This window comes from Dendrobium catenatum, unplaced genomic scaffold (genome assembly GCF_001605985.2).
Source record: "Dendrobium catenatum unplaced genomic scaffold, ASM160598v2 fragScaff_scaffold_1284, whole genome shotgun sequence".
Classification (NCBI taxonomy): domain Eukaryota; kingdom Viridiplantae; phylum Streptophyta; class Magnoliopsida; order Asparagales; family Orchidaceae; genus Dendrobium; species Dendrobium catenatum.
In genome coordinates, this window is record NW_021319746.1 from 600,240 (window position 1) to 617,555 (window position 17,316).

At 33.0% G+C, this 17,316-nt stretch overlaps 1 protein-coding gene across 2 annotated transcripts in view; it reads right to left on the reverse strand.

The window, feature by feature from the left end:
* Positions 1-11,328: 11,328 nt before the first annotated feature.
* Positions 11,329-17,316, reverse strand: part of LOC110113067 (ubiquitin-conjugating enzyme E2-17 kDa) — a 58,729-nt gene continuing 52,741 nt past the window's right edge. For both annotated transcript variants that reach the window (XM_020845488.2, XM_020845489.2), the window contains exons 4-5: positions 12,377-12,481; positions 11,329-11,821 (exon numbers count right to left, since the gene is read on the reverse strand). In XM_020845488.2, coding sequence (XP_020701147.1) covers positions 11,678-11,821; positions 12,377-12,481 — 249 coding nt within the window. In that variant the 3' untranslated portion in view covers positions 11,329-11,677. The remainder of the gene's footprint in view (positions 11,822-12,376; positions 12,482-17,316) is intronic.

Consider the following 17,316-nt stretch of genomic DNA (forward strand, 5'->3'; position numbering starts at 1 on the left):
ATGGCTCAAGATTTAGTAGAATAAGTTTTATTTGTAATATTCTTTGATGAATTTGTATGTTTTTTGTATCCTTTTTCTTTTTTTAAAAAAAAAAAAAGAAATTTTCTCCCCTATTTTTAAAGTTTTATTCTAGTGAGGGGGAGATTAGGAGAAAATGTTTCCTATTTGCAAATTCAAATCATAATGTTTTCCATCATAAAAAAGGGGGAGATTATTACGGATCAATGGTTTATGATTTTGATGATAGCAAACATTTTTATTTCTCTATGACTGCCTTATGTACTGACATTTCAGGTTCACACGATCGGACTGAATTTGGAATCAGCTCAAGATTGGGTAGACTAGGTCTGAGTCAGTTTGTACACTTTTTCCTTTCTTGAGTCTATTGTATTTATTGTGGCTCCTGATGCTTTGTAATGTATAAGAGTTTCTGACTATTCCCCAGAGTTTAATGTTATTTGTAGCATCGTCCTGGACGATATTTATATCGGCCGGGACGATCTGTTCAAAAGCAAAAACCCTAATTAGGTCATCCTCATTAAAACAGCCGTCATTATGCAAAACACATCGTCCTGAACGATTTTGTATCGGCCAGGATGATAGGATCAATTTAGAAAGAAACTACCGCCATATCTACTTAGGAATTTCTTATTTTTGGATATCGGCCTGGTGGATCGGCCTGGACTATAAAATATTGGTCAGGACGATCCAGGACAATTTTTCCAAAATTTCTCTGGCAATTTTGGAAAGCAATTAATGGTGATTTCGTCCGGGCCGATTAGACATCGATCAGCTTCATTTCAGGGTGATATTCAGGATGATTTTCCTCATATTTGAACTAATCGGCCAGGACGATATGTATATCGTCCTGGACGATAAAGTTGGCAACTTGCATTAATGAGCTCGTTTTTAGCTCTTCTATTTATGCTATGATAAGACACTTTATAAGTGTCTTTGGCAGCCATTGTAGCTTCGTTCTTGTGGGGGAGACTTGAAGAGAGCTTGAAAGGGAGTGAGGAATGGGTGAAGTCTAAGAGGGAGAAGATCCTGTGAGGGGGAGACTCAAGGAAGTGTGGATGGGATTCCACACGGTTGCTCCGGCAGGCTTGCATCTTAATACCGTCGGATTCAAGGCTCGTCTCGAAGGAAGTTCACCAAAGAAGAAGATCTCTTTGGTGTCAAAGGACCCGGCGACTCCGCCGCATCGGGGAAGGTGGAAGTGATTTTGTAAGGGCTTCTCCGCCTAACTATGGGGGCTAAAGCACAGACACTTGTTTTAGTGCAATACTTGGAGGGTGTCTCCAAGGAGTGGACGTAGGTCAAGGTTTGACCGAACCACTATAAATCCGGTGTGTTCTTTTCTTATTAATGCTTCGGCATTATTTTCTTTCGGAGTTTATTTATGTGGTGATTTTGGTTTGAGTTTTCTCTCTGGTTTTAAAGTTATCAATTCACCTCTCTCTTTGTTAACCTTGGGCCAGTTCATAAGGGCTTAATATCTCTAATGAACTTTTTAGTGCCATCAGAGCACTTTCAGATAAGAACCATAAATTTGGCCCAAGATCCAATTAGAGAAGTGTTGAAAAAAAAAATTAAACTTCCAATTTATAGACACCATAGAGCCACTACGAATATAAAATAAAGTCGAAGACCATAACTCAAAAAATGATTTTCTATTATATCATTCAAAATACCTAAACAATCTAAGGTCTATCTACAACCACAATTGACAACAGAAAGAATACTGAAATAAAAGCCAAGCTTGCAAAATTGAATTGGCCAAAATATACCTACAACACATATTAGATACGACTATCAACTAGCTACTCAGCTTGCTCCTTATCCTTTTCCTAACCTAAAAAATGGAAAAATTAGAAGTGAGTAAATATGGATCAGTCGGCTATTGTACCATAAAATAGAAATTAATAACACAAACCACAAGGACTAAAAAAATATATGTTGTAATAGCAAATTGAAGCATTGTACGTAAAGCAAAAATGGAATCAAATACTAATTTGAATGCATTTAAATAACTACTAAAATTATATGTGAATTGACTGAAATATAATCAAGTGTCTTATATCAAAAATTAAAATAGCCCTCAAACTCAAAGTTCTAGTATGTACAAAGAAACAACAAAGTCCCATCTTATACCGCTTAATTCTCCTTCACATCGGTATTTGAATACATAACATAGTACAAATAACACCCAACAGAACTTATAATATACCCTTAGCACCCAAATTTGAATACATATTATAGTGCATATAGTACCAATTAATTCTCATATCATGCATGTAACACCAAAATATGGCTTTTAGCCACAAGATTATGCCTTATAGGCATCAGAATAGACCTTTTAGAACTTGTCCATTTTTTACACTAAACATCCTCAACCTCCTTATTTAACCAAACTAGGCATAGTAAATCACATGTTATAATTTTTTATACAAATTAAAGCATAACTGATCATATTTCAAAATTTCACCAAAGGTTATAAAGTAAGCTACAAAAATACTACCGAGATAAAATTCTTATTGTCAAGAATTTACTAAATTACAAAAGAATGTGTCTAATAATATCCTGAAACACTAATTAAATTACAATGCTATTTCTAAATGTCTAAAAAAAAATTTAATTAATGAATCATTTCTTTTCAAAATTATTCCAGGAAAATCTCAAATAAATATTCAAAATGACCATAACAATCATATCAAAAATATATCAAAAGTTACATGTATAAAAATTACCATAATCGAATAAAAATATATTTTTGTATTTTCCAATTATTAATTTAATCATAAAAATCTCAAAAATATTAGATTATAAAAAATTGAGATAAGCATAATGTAACCTACCTCGATCCGAGTAACTTTAAAAATTGGGCTGACGACTAAAAAAGATCTGAAGTAGCTCAATTAAACTTTCTGTTTCTATAAAATACCTCTTTATCTCTCATTACATGATGTATAAAATGGAATAAAATGGGTAATTGGTGGATTTTTATATCTTTAAATATTAAAATTTGCTTTAGCATTACGATGCCACACAATGCTAGCTGCGGTCCTCCATACAAAAGCTACCGTGCTGCTTCCCACACCACACGTTGGAGTGCTAAATTAACTGCACATTATCCCAGGAATTTAATGCCAAAGTGCTAAAAGATAGCATTATTGTTCTTGAGGAAAAATTCTAAATTTTCCAATATAAATTTAAACTCCTGAAATCCACTACAAAATATATGCAAACCTTCACATGCATGAAGGCCAAACTCATGCATGAGTGAAAGTCTTCAAATATAGAAATTCATAGGTTACCTGAATTCCTTTTGGGTTAGACTGATTTGAACAGAACTCTAAATTTGGAGGTCTCACATCCCCCTAACCCTAAGTGACTGGTAGAGCGAGTAATCCCTCGATATCTTAGTGTTAGAATGTGGATTCATAGATTAGTCCCACAGTAGGGGTGAGTTAGGAAGAGAGCAAGTTAATCTTAACAAAAACTTATTTAAAAATAAAATTAACATATATTCCTATATCTATTAAAATATCATCGATCTGATAGTTAGCAATCAGAGCTGTCATTACCATAATATTACTGCACGGCTTCCCTCCAGCGTGCTTGTCTTCTTTTTTAAAAGTAATTGGGGAAACATACGTCATTGGGGCTCATGAGATGGATACTTAGTTCACTTATCCAACCCTATCTTTGTACTCACTAGTGAGTTGCTCACTTGTTTCCCATAATAATGGGTAAAACTCCTAAATGCGCACTGCATGAGAAGACACAAGCTCGTTGGTGTTGGCATCTATTGGAAAGCTTCTTGGCCACTTTTATGGATCGGTGATTAGGATCTCCTTTAGTTTTATTGCTTTAATAAGTTTTTCCACTAAGCTTTGAAGATGGAAACATTCCTCCATATTATGGCCATGGTCTTTGTGAAAGGTGTAATACCTAGAGGTACCGTGGGTATTAGTAGTGGCCTTTGAAGTTACTAAACGACAAGAGGGGGGGGGGAATTGTAAAAGTCTTTTTCTTAATAAAATTAACCCTAAACAAGAGTTCTAATTTTTTTGTTGTTTTTGAAATTTTAGAATAAAAATTTATGCAATTTTACTTTCACAAAATTTCACATGCAATAGATATGACAAATTTAAAATGCAAGCAAAAAGTAAACAACGATAAGGAAAGAACACACCAAGAATTTTATAGTGGTTCGGTCAAAATATGACCTACGTCCACTCCCCGGAGTCCTCCACTCCAGAATTTTCACTATCAAAATAGTTCTCCTTTTGCCCCCCTCGGCAAGGCGGAGAAGCCTGTACAAACCTCCCTTTCACCAACCCGAAGGTAGTTGCTAATTAAATTGACCTCATCAAACTTAATGTTGGACATAATAAGGTAGGTAGCGACTGACAAGGTAGGGGTCAGATTGATGCGGTCGCCACCTTTGGGTATGATAGAGGTTCGAAGAACATGTTGAATTATACGGGCATTTCGGGTTAAGGATTGGACTAGAGGCTGGTGTTGATGAAAAATGACTCTATTTACATCGCTCCAATCAAAATCATCGGTAAGAAACGAGCGAACCATGGGTCCTTCAGTGGACAGCCCAATATGTTGGGCGATGTCGGCTCTAGTTATTTCAATGGGGCGGCCACAAACACAGGAGTGAAAAGTGGTGTTATCGACGGTGTAGGTGAGGTTGGCAAGAAATTCAAAAAGAAGTTCAGAATTATATGGAAACGCTAGGGTGAGTAGGAATTGAAAGGTGGTGGAGGCAAAGAGGCCCATTACCTCGAAATTGAGAGCGGCCTGAAGTTTTTAATCATCCAATTTTCCCCCTCTTGGCGCATCTAGTAACAACAATTGTCGTTTAGTAACTTCAGCCTTCATAAGTGGTAGGTACCTGAAGTACTCCTTTTTTTGAATGGACTGTACAAGATCACCCATTGAAACTCTTAGTGGAATGTTGGTGGGATAAGTTTGAGATCAATGGGTGACCTCTTCATGGTATGGGTGAGTAGTATGAGGTAGCTCCTCTACTATTGGTGCTAGTGTAACAATTCATATTTTTAACTAGTTAAGTATTTTTTTAAGGTGTCATTCTATGTCACTTTTATAAAAAAATTTCACCATAATATTTATATTATTGCACTTTAATTATAATAATTTTCTTCTAATTTTATGGAAGTGTAGAAAATTGATACATGCAAGTATAAATGAGGTATTTATGACCGTTATGTATTAGTTTTGTAAATTTATTTCACCAAAGTTTTTTAAACATGATGGAATACTTTATAATATTTTTTTTATAATTTTGGAGTTCCGAATTTAAAGATAAAAAGGATTTATATTGTTTTTCATTTAAAAAAAATAATTTATATAATTTATATTTATATCCTTGAGATAATTTATTATAAATATCTTAAAGCACAAACAAGATTGAGTAAAAAACTTTATTTCCATTATTATTCATTTAACAGAAAATAGAAATGAAAATTTAAGGGAAAAGAGAGGGAAGGATAAAGGAATTCTAGGTTTTGGAGGTGTTAAAACCAATTTTGCTAGTTTGTCCTGCTCGAAAAGTTTCTTATCTTGTTGTAAGCAACCACTAACTTGCCTCTGATTTTAATGATTTTCTATATTATGTGTTCTATGATTTTTATTTTGGTTAAAACTTGAAAAAGTTGCGTTATCTTAATTTTAAGCAAACTTTCATCACATAACTTTTGACATGAGATAGATGTCGTCAATATGAGCATTTTAATTGGAACATATTAAAGTTTCACCAGGTAAATTAGAAGAAGTGAATTTTTGAAGTAAATGTATAGTATATAAAGCTGATAGATTTTCTTATATTTTACGAATTACTTCATTTCATATATTATATTAACTTACATTACACAAAAAAAAGATAGTATTTACATGTAATCAAGAAGGCTGGTTGTTAACAATATAATTATTATGTGACTCTTAAAATATAATACCATATACAGAAGCATATGATTTCTTTTAAATAAACAATTGGTGGTATAATCCTAATTTTAGCCTGCAACTACTTGACCAAATTATGCCGATAGGTTGAGGGTGATAACTCTTAAATAATTATTGAAAGTCACATATGAAAATAAATGATTAATAGAAATAATTGAAAGATAAGATGAGATTAACATATGGATAGCTATGATAGATTAAAAATATAAGGATGAAAATAACATAATAAAGCTTTATGTCCTATCATGCTTTTTTATGATTATATTTATACAATAGTGAAAGTTTTTTAGAGTTGTTAAACCTTTATGAACTAGGCTCAAGGTTAACCAAGAGGGAGGGTGTATTGATTATTTTAAAAATTTCTTAAGGCAAAATGAAAACTTTTTTGAAATCTTTAATAATATTTTAAAATAAATAATTTTATCCCACAATGCAAAAGCAAAACTAATTTTAAAAATAATTAAAATAGAGATTTTAAACACAAAAATTTCACAAAAAAATTGCAAAAATCAAATGTTGAAAAGTAAATAGAGAGAAAACACTAGAATTATAGTGGTTCAATAAACTTGACCTACATCTACTCCCCAAAAACCACCATTCCAGGTATTGCACTAAAATTAGTGTCTCTCCTTTTGCCCCTACAGTAATATAGAGAAGGCCTTACAAAATCTTTCCACCGACCTGGTGAGGCAAAGTACCTTGAATCCTTTTATTCCTTCTTTGAGTAGGAAGAGAACCTAAAAATTCTTTTACTACCTCCTGAAGTAGGCAGAGAACCATGAAATTCCTTTACTCCCTCCTGGATTAGGCAGAGAACCTTGGACCTGATGCTGATGAAAGTTCCCCTAGAGCCACCAAGAAACTAAGGAAGAAGCTTAAAGAATATGATGGAAACCTTGCTTGGAGAAAACTTTGTGAATCCCTCGCAACTCCCCCTCAAAAGGATCTCTCACTCAAAGCTCTCCTATTTTAATTCTCTAAGCTCTCTCTCAGGTCAACTCAACAGCAAAAGATCTCTTTAAAAATAATATGAGAGATTAAATAGAAAGCCTCCAAAAGAAGCCCTAATTTTCAATTTACCATCAAAGATCATTTAGTATGATCCTTAGATCATCCTATATGAATAGTACAAAATAGCCCTTTCAACTAGTACAATCAGCATTTCCTTGTACGACCACTTCAAGTATTTGTACAAATTGTCTAGTACGATTCTTCGATCATCCAGGATAATTAGTTCAAACTACTTTATTAATAATTTAGTATGATATGGGACGATGGGTAGCAATTTAAGTATCATCCCGTACATTCCTCAAGATGTCCAATATGATCCTCAGTATAATTAAAAGAAAATTATGATTTTCATCTTGGACGATGGGAGATCATCCCATAAAATATCAATGATCATCCAATATGATCATTATAGATCATCCCGCACAATCTAATTGCACAAACTAACCATAATTAGTCCCCTAATCATAGGATCAATTTAGGCATGATTGTTATACATCGTCCAATACGATGTGGATCATTCTGATGTATATATCATACAGTGCGAACACGTGGATTATATTGGATGATCTTCCATAAGGGATCGTATTAACTATATTTAAATCATCCAATGGGTTATGCCACATGGATCGTACAGTGCTATGTTGTAATTATACAGGATGATCACTAATAATTGACCAATTTGAGCCATTGGATGTGTTGGATCTGGGATTAGAATTTTTGTTAAGATCATCTTAATGTGAACAAAAATTGAAGAGTTTAAGGTATGGAATGTGATGATCAGAAGGGTTTCAAAATGAAAATAAAAATATGAAAGACATAAAACAAAACAAGAACAATAAATAAAAAATAATCACAAATCAAAATAAAAAAACACATTTTTTTAATCGATTGATTCAAGTAAATGATAAATTTACCTTTTTATTATATTTAAAACCCTATAAGAAATGAATTTACAATGCTAAAATCCACAAATGTTAGAAAATCGATCTTATTAACCCTAGCTCGGACTTCTTACAAGTCAATTTTCTTTTAAAACAAAAAACTAATTTAAAAAAAAATTAGATAGGAAAAGTGATCATTTCAAACTTCGTTTCAATAAAATATATGATAAAATAATTTTGCAAAGTAATGAATCAAGAGACATGCTTTTCAAGTTCAAGTGTTTGAAGATATCAAGTGGCACATGAATTTTTCTAAGATTTAAAGATTTGAAAGAAAAGGAAGATTTTTTTCTTTGTGGTCTCATTTTGTGCATCTTTTTCAATTATTTGATGCACTTTGCGCATCTTTTAATTTTTGATATGCTTTGTGTTTCTTGTAATTATTTTATTGTCATAGCAAATATTTTTAGTTTTGGGCTTATTTAGTGCCGCTTGTCATTTTTTGAATTTGATTCTTTTCAAAATCTTTAAGGACTCTTAGTTGTGATATAAAAAAGAGTAAACTACAAAATAGAATCATATCCATATGATAAATTTAACAATCTGGATTAAAAAAACTTAAAATTGACTCATTCATTTAGAATATTATTCATATAAGATAGTTGCTGTAGAAAGATAAAATAGTTCAATATTTCAAATTCTAATTTTTAATTTGAAATAGATTTTGATTCAAAAAGAAAATACACCACTACATGAGTTAGAGGAATAGAAATAATCAGTAATGTTTCTTCCTTTAACTATTTTAGAGAAGTCAATCACTGCTTACATATTTCTAAATAAAATAAGGCAAAAATGCCATTTAAAAAATTGCACAACACGTGTGAGCAGTGATCTGATTCTTAAAACTATTAAGGAAAGCATCAGAAAAATCAAAAACATAAAACAAAAACACATAAAAAGAAATAAACATATAAATCAAACAGAAAAAATAGAAACCTAAATATAAATCATTAATTATAAGCATGAATGTCTATCACACCTACTCTGATTCTTAAGGTGATAAATATTTCAAAGGCCAATAATTTTGTAAAGATATCAACAAGTTAATTTTTAGTGGCTATATGGTGTAGCTCTATACTATGCATTTGTAGTATGTAAATTATTATTTTAATATGTCAATACTTCAAACATTTTTCTATCTCAACGATATCTATTTTCTACCTCTCAATCTTACCCCTTATTTAGAAAAGTAGAACATCCATAATAACTTCAATAAAAAGGCCACCAAATATAAAATATATTTAGAGATATATATAAATATGTATTTAATTATAAATTCTAAACTATTACACTCACTTATATTTTGTTATATCCAAAAATTAATTTCTATTGAAAACTTTATTGATTAGTAACATTTCTCTTGCTAATTCATGATTAATCTTATTAACATAAAATATTTAAATTGCATAGTCAAAAGAATCGTTCAAGAAATTGTTATAAGATATAAAATTTATTATAACATAGCAATTAATTTGTAAATGAATTAAAATAAATTTGTTAAATGTTTACACTTTGTGTTTCTTGTAATTATTTTGTTATTATTGCACATCTTTTTAATTTTGGACTTTTTTTTATGTCTCTTGTCATTTTTTTTTAGTTTGATTCTTTTCAAAACCTTTAAAAACTCTTATTTATGATATGATCTTCCAAATATAAGAGAAGAAAAATACATTCTCTAATATAAAGAATAGTAAACTACAAAATAGAATCATATCCATATGATAAATTTAACTTGGATAAAAAAACTTGAAATTGACTCATTCACTTGGAATATTATTCATATGAGATATATTACTGTAGAAAGATAAAATAGATCTCTATTTCAAATTCCAATTTTTAATTTGAAATTGATTTTGATTCAAAAAGAAAATACACCACTACATGAGTTAGATGAAGAGAAATAATCAGTAATGTTTGTTCCTTTAACTATTTTAAAGAAGTCAAACACTGCTTACATATTTCTAAATAAAACTAAAGAAAAAATGTCATTTAAAAAATTTCACAATAGGAGTGAGTAGTGATCTGATTCTCAAAACATTGAAGAAAAATAACAGAAAAACCAAAAAGATAAAACAAAAACACATAAAAAGAAATAAAAATATAAATCAAACAAGAAAATAGAAACATAAACATATATCATCAATTTCAAGCATGAATATCTATCACACATAATCTGATTCTTAAGGTGTTAAATGTTTCAAAGGCCATTGGTTTTATAAAGATATCAGCAAATTAATTTTCAGTGGCTATATGGTGCAATTCTATTCTCTGCAAATTTAATAAGTAAATTATTATTTTAATATGGCAATACTTCAAACATTTTTCTATCTCAAGGATATATATTTTCAACCTCTCAATCTTACCCCTTATTTTGAAAAGTAGAACATCCATAATAACTTCAATAAAAAGGCCTCCAAATATAAAATATATTTCAAGATATTTATAAAATATATATTTAATTATAAATTCTAAACTATTATACTCACTTATATTTTGTTAAATCCAAAAATTAATTTCTATTGAAAAACTTTATTGATTAGTAACATTTCTCTTGCTAATTCACGATTAATCTTATTGTGAAAGAAAATTGTTATCTTGTTATAAGATAGTAAAATTTATTATAACTTATCAATTAATTTGTAAATGAATTAAAATAAATTTAATATACATTCCATACTTTTAATTTAATATATCAATGTCAGACTATTATATCATATTTACAATAAAATTTTAATTTTGTTTTCTAAATATGAATTAATTATTTTTTATTTCATTATTAATTCAACAAAAAAATATGTATATTAAATTAAAAAATTATATTAATAAATTCTTTCTATTATCATTAAAAAAATCTACCATTTCATTTATATAAATAATGCTGAAAATTAATAATTTAATCATTTTATCAAAGAATAGATAATATAATTTTTCCGTACAGTACAATGAGTCAATATAAAATAGCATAACATTATAACTTTTAATTTATCTATTAAAACTATTTGAATTAGATTGAGCCCCATTTTTTCTTTTAAAAAATTTGAATCAAAATCTTTTATTGTTAGTCACAATCAACTTATCCATATATTTTCATGTGATCCAAAGACTTCATTTGTAAGAATATTAACCCTCATCAATATACTTACCAGTTTTAAATTAAAACAAATTTTAGTGCACAAGTCCTCCCGCATCTGTAAGAACATGTTCAGGTTTCATCCCTTTGGTTTAGCTGATCCTCTGTAAGAAGACAGCATAACAAAGATTAAACTAAAGTGCATAAAAAGGAAATAATCTTCACCCCACTTAAATGTGTTAATACTTACCGAAGAAACTCTTGAATATGAACATTATATATGTGATGTGTCTGTAAATTTACCTTCAATTGTTGGCTAAATATACCTTCATGGCCCAGCATCTTTGTTTTGACAAAATAATATCATACAGGAATTCTAAACTATGCGTCCTCAATGCTTTCATGACACGATGAAATCAAGAAACCTAATTCGCATAATTTACACACGAAAGCAAAATAAAAAGCTGCATTAGCAGAAATCTGTCATTCATCTTCTTAATTTCTTCCTAGCAAGTCAATTGGGGATTTCCTTCCCAAGTTTCAGCAATAGGATGATGGACAAGGACAAACAATTTTACATTCGTGACATAAAAATAACAATATAGATACCTCCCCGCATAGAGTATTAAGAAGGAAATCAGAATTGATCAATCCTGGCCTAGCCCATTGCATACTTTTGCGTCCAGCTCCTTGCCGTGGTCTCATACTTGGCACGGTCCGTTTTATACATATGTGCGATCTCAGGAACCAATGGATCATCTGGGTTCGGGTCAGTCAAGAGGGAACAGATGGAGAGTAGAACCTAACAAAAGGACAACCATTCAAATTTGCTCAGGAAAATGTACATGACAAACGAATGAATGCCAACCATAATTATGCACTGCCATCTTCAAATGCTTAGTAATGGCTTGAAATGTTGGGAAGACAAAAAAAAAAGTGTGTTTTGTACTTCTTTTAAGTCATAACATCAAACTTGAGAAATAGGGGAAAAGCAGAGGCTTACATTGCATGGAAATAAAAATGGGATAAGAAATTTACAAAGCACCAAATTTTTAGCAAGGCCTGATTGAGATAAACTTATGTGAAATGACACATTATATTTCAAAATTAAGTTTGTCAAGAAATTTTGGTTCGATGTCCAAGCATAATGAACCATTCACTTTATACCATGTTACTCTACCACTAGTCAATTTAAGAACAAAATGAAATTCCATGAATACTTCTAGGGAAAAGGGTAATTAGCCCGGTTTATTTACATCAGTAAACCAGGTATCATCACAATAAAAAAAAAATTTAAAAAGAGAACTTTTTTCCGCAAATAATGAAAGGAAATTAAAACATCTCAAGGAATTTTAACCTTGGAGATTGTTAACGCAGGGCTCCATTGTTCCTTGAGGATGTCCAAGCAAATACTACCATTGCTGTTAATATTTGGATGGAAAACTTTTGTCCTGAAAGCAACCTGCAACATTAAAACAGAACGGGAAAGCATTCCATTATTAGGTTCACCACCAGCTCTAAAAAATGCGAACAATTTGCATCAAAACAAAAACTAGATGCACTCTAAGATGGCAAAATGGTTGCTTCAGTTCCATTAAAATTTCCTTTTAGTTATGAATAATTACTATTTACGGACTGAAATAATAAGATAGAAAGCCTAGAGCAGCCCAAATATATCATAAGGTTGGCCAAAACTCTTGGTTATTGATAGCAGATTAGTAGCTTTAAGGATGTTAGGATAAAAGTCATCTAAATACATTGTTTTATGGATTGTCTAACATCTTAAAATGACATGTAAGCCTCAAATATATGGTGATTTGTCCCATGCTCTTAAAGTCTTAATGCCGCATTCCATAAGAGATCAGACTGGAAACCCAATGCAATTCAAATACAATAATTCCATTAAAACGTCAAAACAAACATCATAAATAGTTATTAAACAAAGTTTGTGTTCAATACTGTATCAAACAAGCTCCTAAGTAAACAATATCATGCTATCATAGCATACCATTATAAAAATTATAAGCAACCCTAATGTTATTCCATCAAACCCTCACAATATCAAATAGGGGCTCATAGTTGCTACACCAGAAACATACTAATTTAAGAAAAAAAGTTGATGGATCAAAATCACACCGAAACCATCGCATCTAACAACATCATTATATCAAAACAGGAGGATAACGATAATCTCCAGTCTAAAGATATCCAGTTTCATGCCTTAACCAAAAGTTACTCGAATTCTCTCTCTTCAAACCATTGTATCCTTGTTTTCATCTCCTTCACTTGCTCTTTTTTCTAATGTGCTTACAACTCTGAATTCCACCTAATGTAAATTCTTATATTTTCTATCCATAGACCTGACCATAGCTGAAGCCGACCTGATTCACATGAAATCCATCTAGCTTGGGACAAGCTCGACAATGTTTCCAAAGAACTCTCCAAAGTGAGGGACTCCCTCAAGCCATGAGGGCAACTTTCATAACCCGACTGGGAAGTTTGATGACATGAGGTTACTAACTAATATATGTATGTAAGTTGGGCTACATAGCACCTAAGGCTCATCATTATTTTACAGGTGTCTATGTAGCCATTCTTATAGCGACCAAAGCCCTAATCCAAATCTATAAATAGAGGGCTAGAGGTGGAGCTCAGGTTATGCAATCTTTTGAACTCAAACCCATTTAAGGAAAACAAAAGCTATCTCCCTAGAATTCTGTTTCTCCCTTTCTTTACTCTCTTCACACAATGTTCTTAGTAAAGTTGGGACGCGATCAATGGACAATATTGGTTGCAACACCCTAAAAGGTGTAGTGAGGGTAGAGTATTCCACAAACTATAGAAGAGGAGCATTGCATGAAGAAGAATTACAGAACATGAAATGATCCATAAATATGGTGAAACAACAGGAGTTGATAACTATAAGGCAGATCACAGAGTTCAAAGAGACGATGACTCAAATGATCAAGTCACATTGGAGCGAATGCCGAGGACCACTTCTCACGTTGAGTTATCGATGAGATCCTTTTATTTTGTCGAATGGAGGAAACTATATATAGTAAGGATGTTAGCTTCAACATCGAATGTTCATGAAACCTACTACCATGATAATGAAGGTGCAACATCCTCTCATTGCTGAGAAGAAACTCAGTCTGAGAAGAGAAAGATGTCATTGACCAAAGCTTTCTCTTGGAAGATAGTAAAAGAGAAGCTCTAGATAAAGTTCAAGATCCCACTTGGATTCATACAAGGGGAGGACAAATCTTATAGATCATATCTTCTATTTTGAATCTACTATTTCATGGCTCGACATCAATGATGCTACAATGTGCAAGCTGCTCTTTACAGCTTTCAAATAATCACCTTTCCACTTGAGTCATCACCTAATTCATTAAATTAAGGAGAATGCTCATCACTCATTTTACCAACACACAATGATTGCTAAATAATTTGCAAGCTTTATAGCAAATGAGTTAGGAACTAGGTGAATCTATGAAGAGTTTCATTATGTGATTCCAAAAGGAAATGGTAGACATGAAACATCTAGATCCGGCAGTAGCTCAAGCTTCCTTAACCCAAGTTCTTTATGAAGGACCTCTACGACATGCACTCAACCAACAATAGCCGAGAACACTATCCGAGTTACTTGAATTCATTAACAATCATATAAATGCCAAGGAATACAATTGCAGGATGAAAACGTTTGCAATATGAGGACACGAGAAGTTTAATCATATAAATGCCGACTAATTCTAAAAAAGGATGAAAACATCAACTCTAAGAAGAGCCACGAATGAAATAAGTTCACTACCAAGCAACTTCAATCATCACATAAGTTGCAGTTGATTTCAAAACTATGGGCTATTGTTGGTCAGAGAAATGGATCAAATTAGTATATTTTCTCTAACAAGGGGGCATAAGTTCATCCCGGTCATAATCAAGTACTTCACAAAATAGATTAAGGTTAAAGCATTGGTGAAGATGACGTGACTTGGAAGCAAAGACAACAAAATAGATAAGAAGAAAATGCAGGAAAAAAATGAGGCTAATTTTTTATTACTCCAAGAGTAATGAAAGATAAAATTGACCAACTATTCAAGATATAGATCATCTCCCCACAAATCATAGTTGCCTCTAGAAAACATATCCCTAAAGAGCAAAATAAACTCAGCACACATAAGATGAAAACCCTAAACAAAACTCCCCCTTGAATAGTCATAACACGCAATAAACACAATTAAAACATTCCTAAATAGCTCCTCCTTAATTCCTCCTCCTTACATAATGAATGATAGCTCCCCTGGTCCCAAAAAGGGAAGCCAAAACTTCCCCTCATGTGCCCCTGATTCCTCTTAGCCAACTGGATGGTTCGGCTTAGGCTAGGCAAGCCAATTGGGCCTGCTTGGTGGGCCCCCCTAGCATATTAATACGCACCCTCTACCCCAACCAAAGATGGATCTTGTCCTCAAGGAGAAAGGATGAGAATGATTTCTTGACCATCTCGTATCCCATGTGGCTTCATCCTCCAACAAATCCTTTCACTTGATTAGTACCTCCTTTGTGTCTGTCTCTCCTAGGTGCAGCCCCACTACTTCTAGGGGCTCCAAATAGCCTCCATGTCTTCTATCAAAGTCGAGGGTAATGATGACGGTGTATGATCTCCTATCGCACGCCTCAACTGTGAGACATGATATATTAGGTGCAATGCTAACGAAGGTGATAATCCTAATCAATAGGCCACTACTCCGATGTGCTCCAAAATCTCATAAGGCCCAAAGTATCATTGGGACAATTTTTCAATCCTCCTCCTGGCTAGTGACTTCTGTCGGTAGGATCTCAACTTCAAGTAAACCAGGTCTCTTGGCTCGAAGTGTACTTCTCTCATGAGCTTATCAGCCTTTCACTTCATGATCTTTTGGGCCCTCAACAGATGTCCCTTAAGCTATGCTAATATCCTATCTCTCTTCTCTAAGTACTAATCTAGTGATATGCCCATAATGTATCAAATGAGGTGGATCTCTCTAATAGAGATTCCTGAAAGGGGTGGTCTATGCTGCTGAATTGTATAAAGTGTTGTACCACTACTCGGCCCAAGTAATCAACGTTGCTCAACTCTTATGTGTATTTGATATAAAACATCGCAAATAGGTCTCCATGCTTATGTTGACCACCTCTATTTGACCATCTATCGGGGGATGTTATGCTGTGCTCTGCTTCAGGATTGTTCCTTATAAGTGGAACAACTCCTTTGAGAAATGACTGAGGAACACTTTGTCTCTATCTGACACAATGGACTATGGAAATCCATGTAAGCTCACCACCTCTCATATGAAAGCAGTAGCCACAGAGGCCGCGAAGTAAGGATGCTTCAGTGGGATCAAGTATTCATACTTTCACAGACGATATAATACTAGTAGTATCATAGAAAATCCCTCTGAACGTGACAAACCCTCAATGAAATCCATCGTCACCTCCTCCCACACCCTCATCGATAGAGCTAGAGGTTATAGTAATCCTCCTAGTGCCATGGCCAAGTACTTGTGTTGCTGGCACACATCATATCTCGCCACCTAGTCTTTTACATCTCGATGCATCCCCACCCAGTATAACTCCACAGACAACCGACTGTAGGTTTTCTGAATTCCTGAGTGTCCTCCAACTGTGATGCTATGAAACTCTTGCAACAGCTTAGGAATGTACCCCGATGTCCTCGATAAGATGAATTGCCCCTGATGTAAGCAACTGGGGTCTTCTCAGTTTGTAATAGAAATGATTATCTGAGTCCTGCAACAACTCAGCTCTAATCTTCTTCAGACCCTCATCCTGTTTGCTCTCGTGTCTCAAGGCTTCCCAGTCTCAGACCATAAGTACTGATAAAGCTGTCCAATATGTTTTGTTTATCTTCCTCGATAGGGTTGCCACTTTTGGATGGCTGAGATAATCTCCATCAACTACCGCTTGTATACGGACTTAAGCCTCGCCTTGGTCATGAGCACCTAGCTAAAATAAGCAATAGGTTGATGATGTTGCATGTGTATTGCCGCTAGTCTATATCCTGATGCATCGTCTCCACCACAAATGGTATGTTGAAGTCACGAAGTCCTAATACTGGCACACAGGTCATGACTTTCTTCAACTACTCGAAGGCTTATGTTGTTGCTTCCCCCCAACCCTGCCTCAAGTATCTCTCTGATGAGCCTCTCTATCTATCTCATTCCTCTAAATCTGTGGATATCGATACAGTCGAAGACTAAAATAATAAATAGAAAATTTGAATTACGAAAGTTAAATATCATG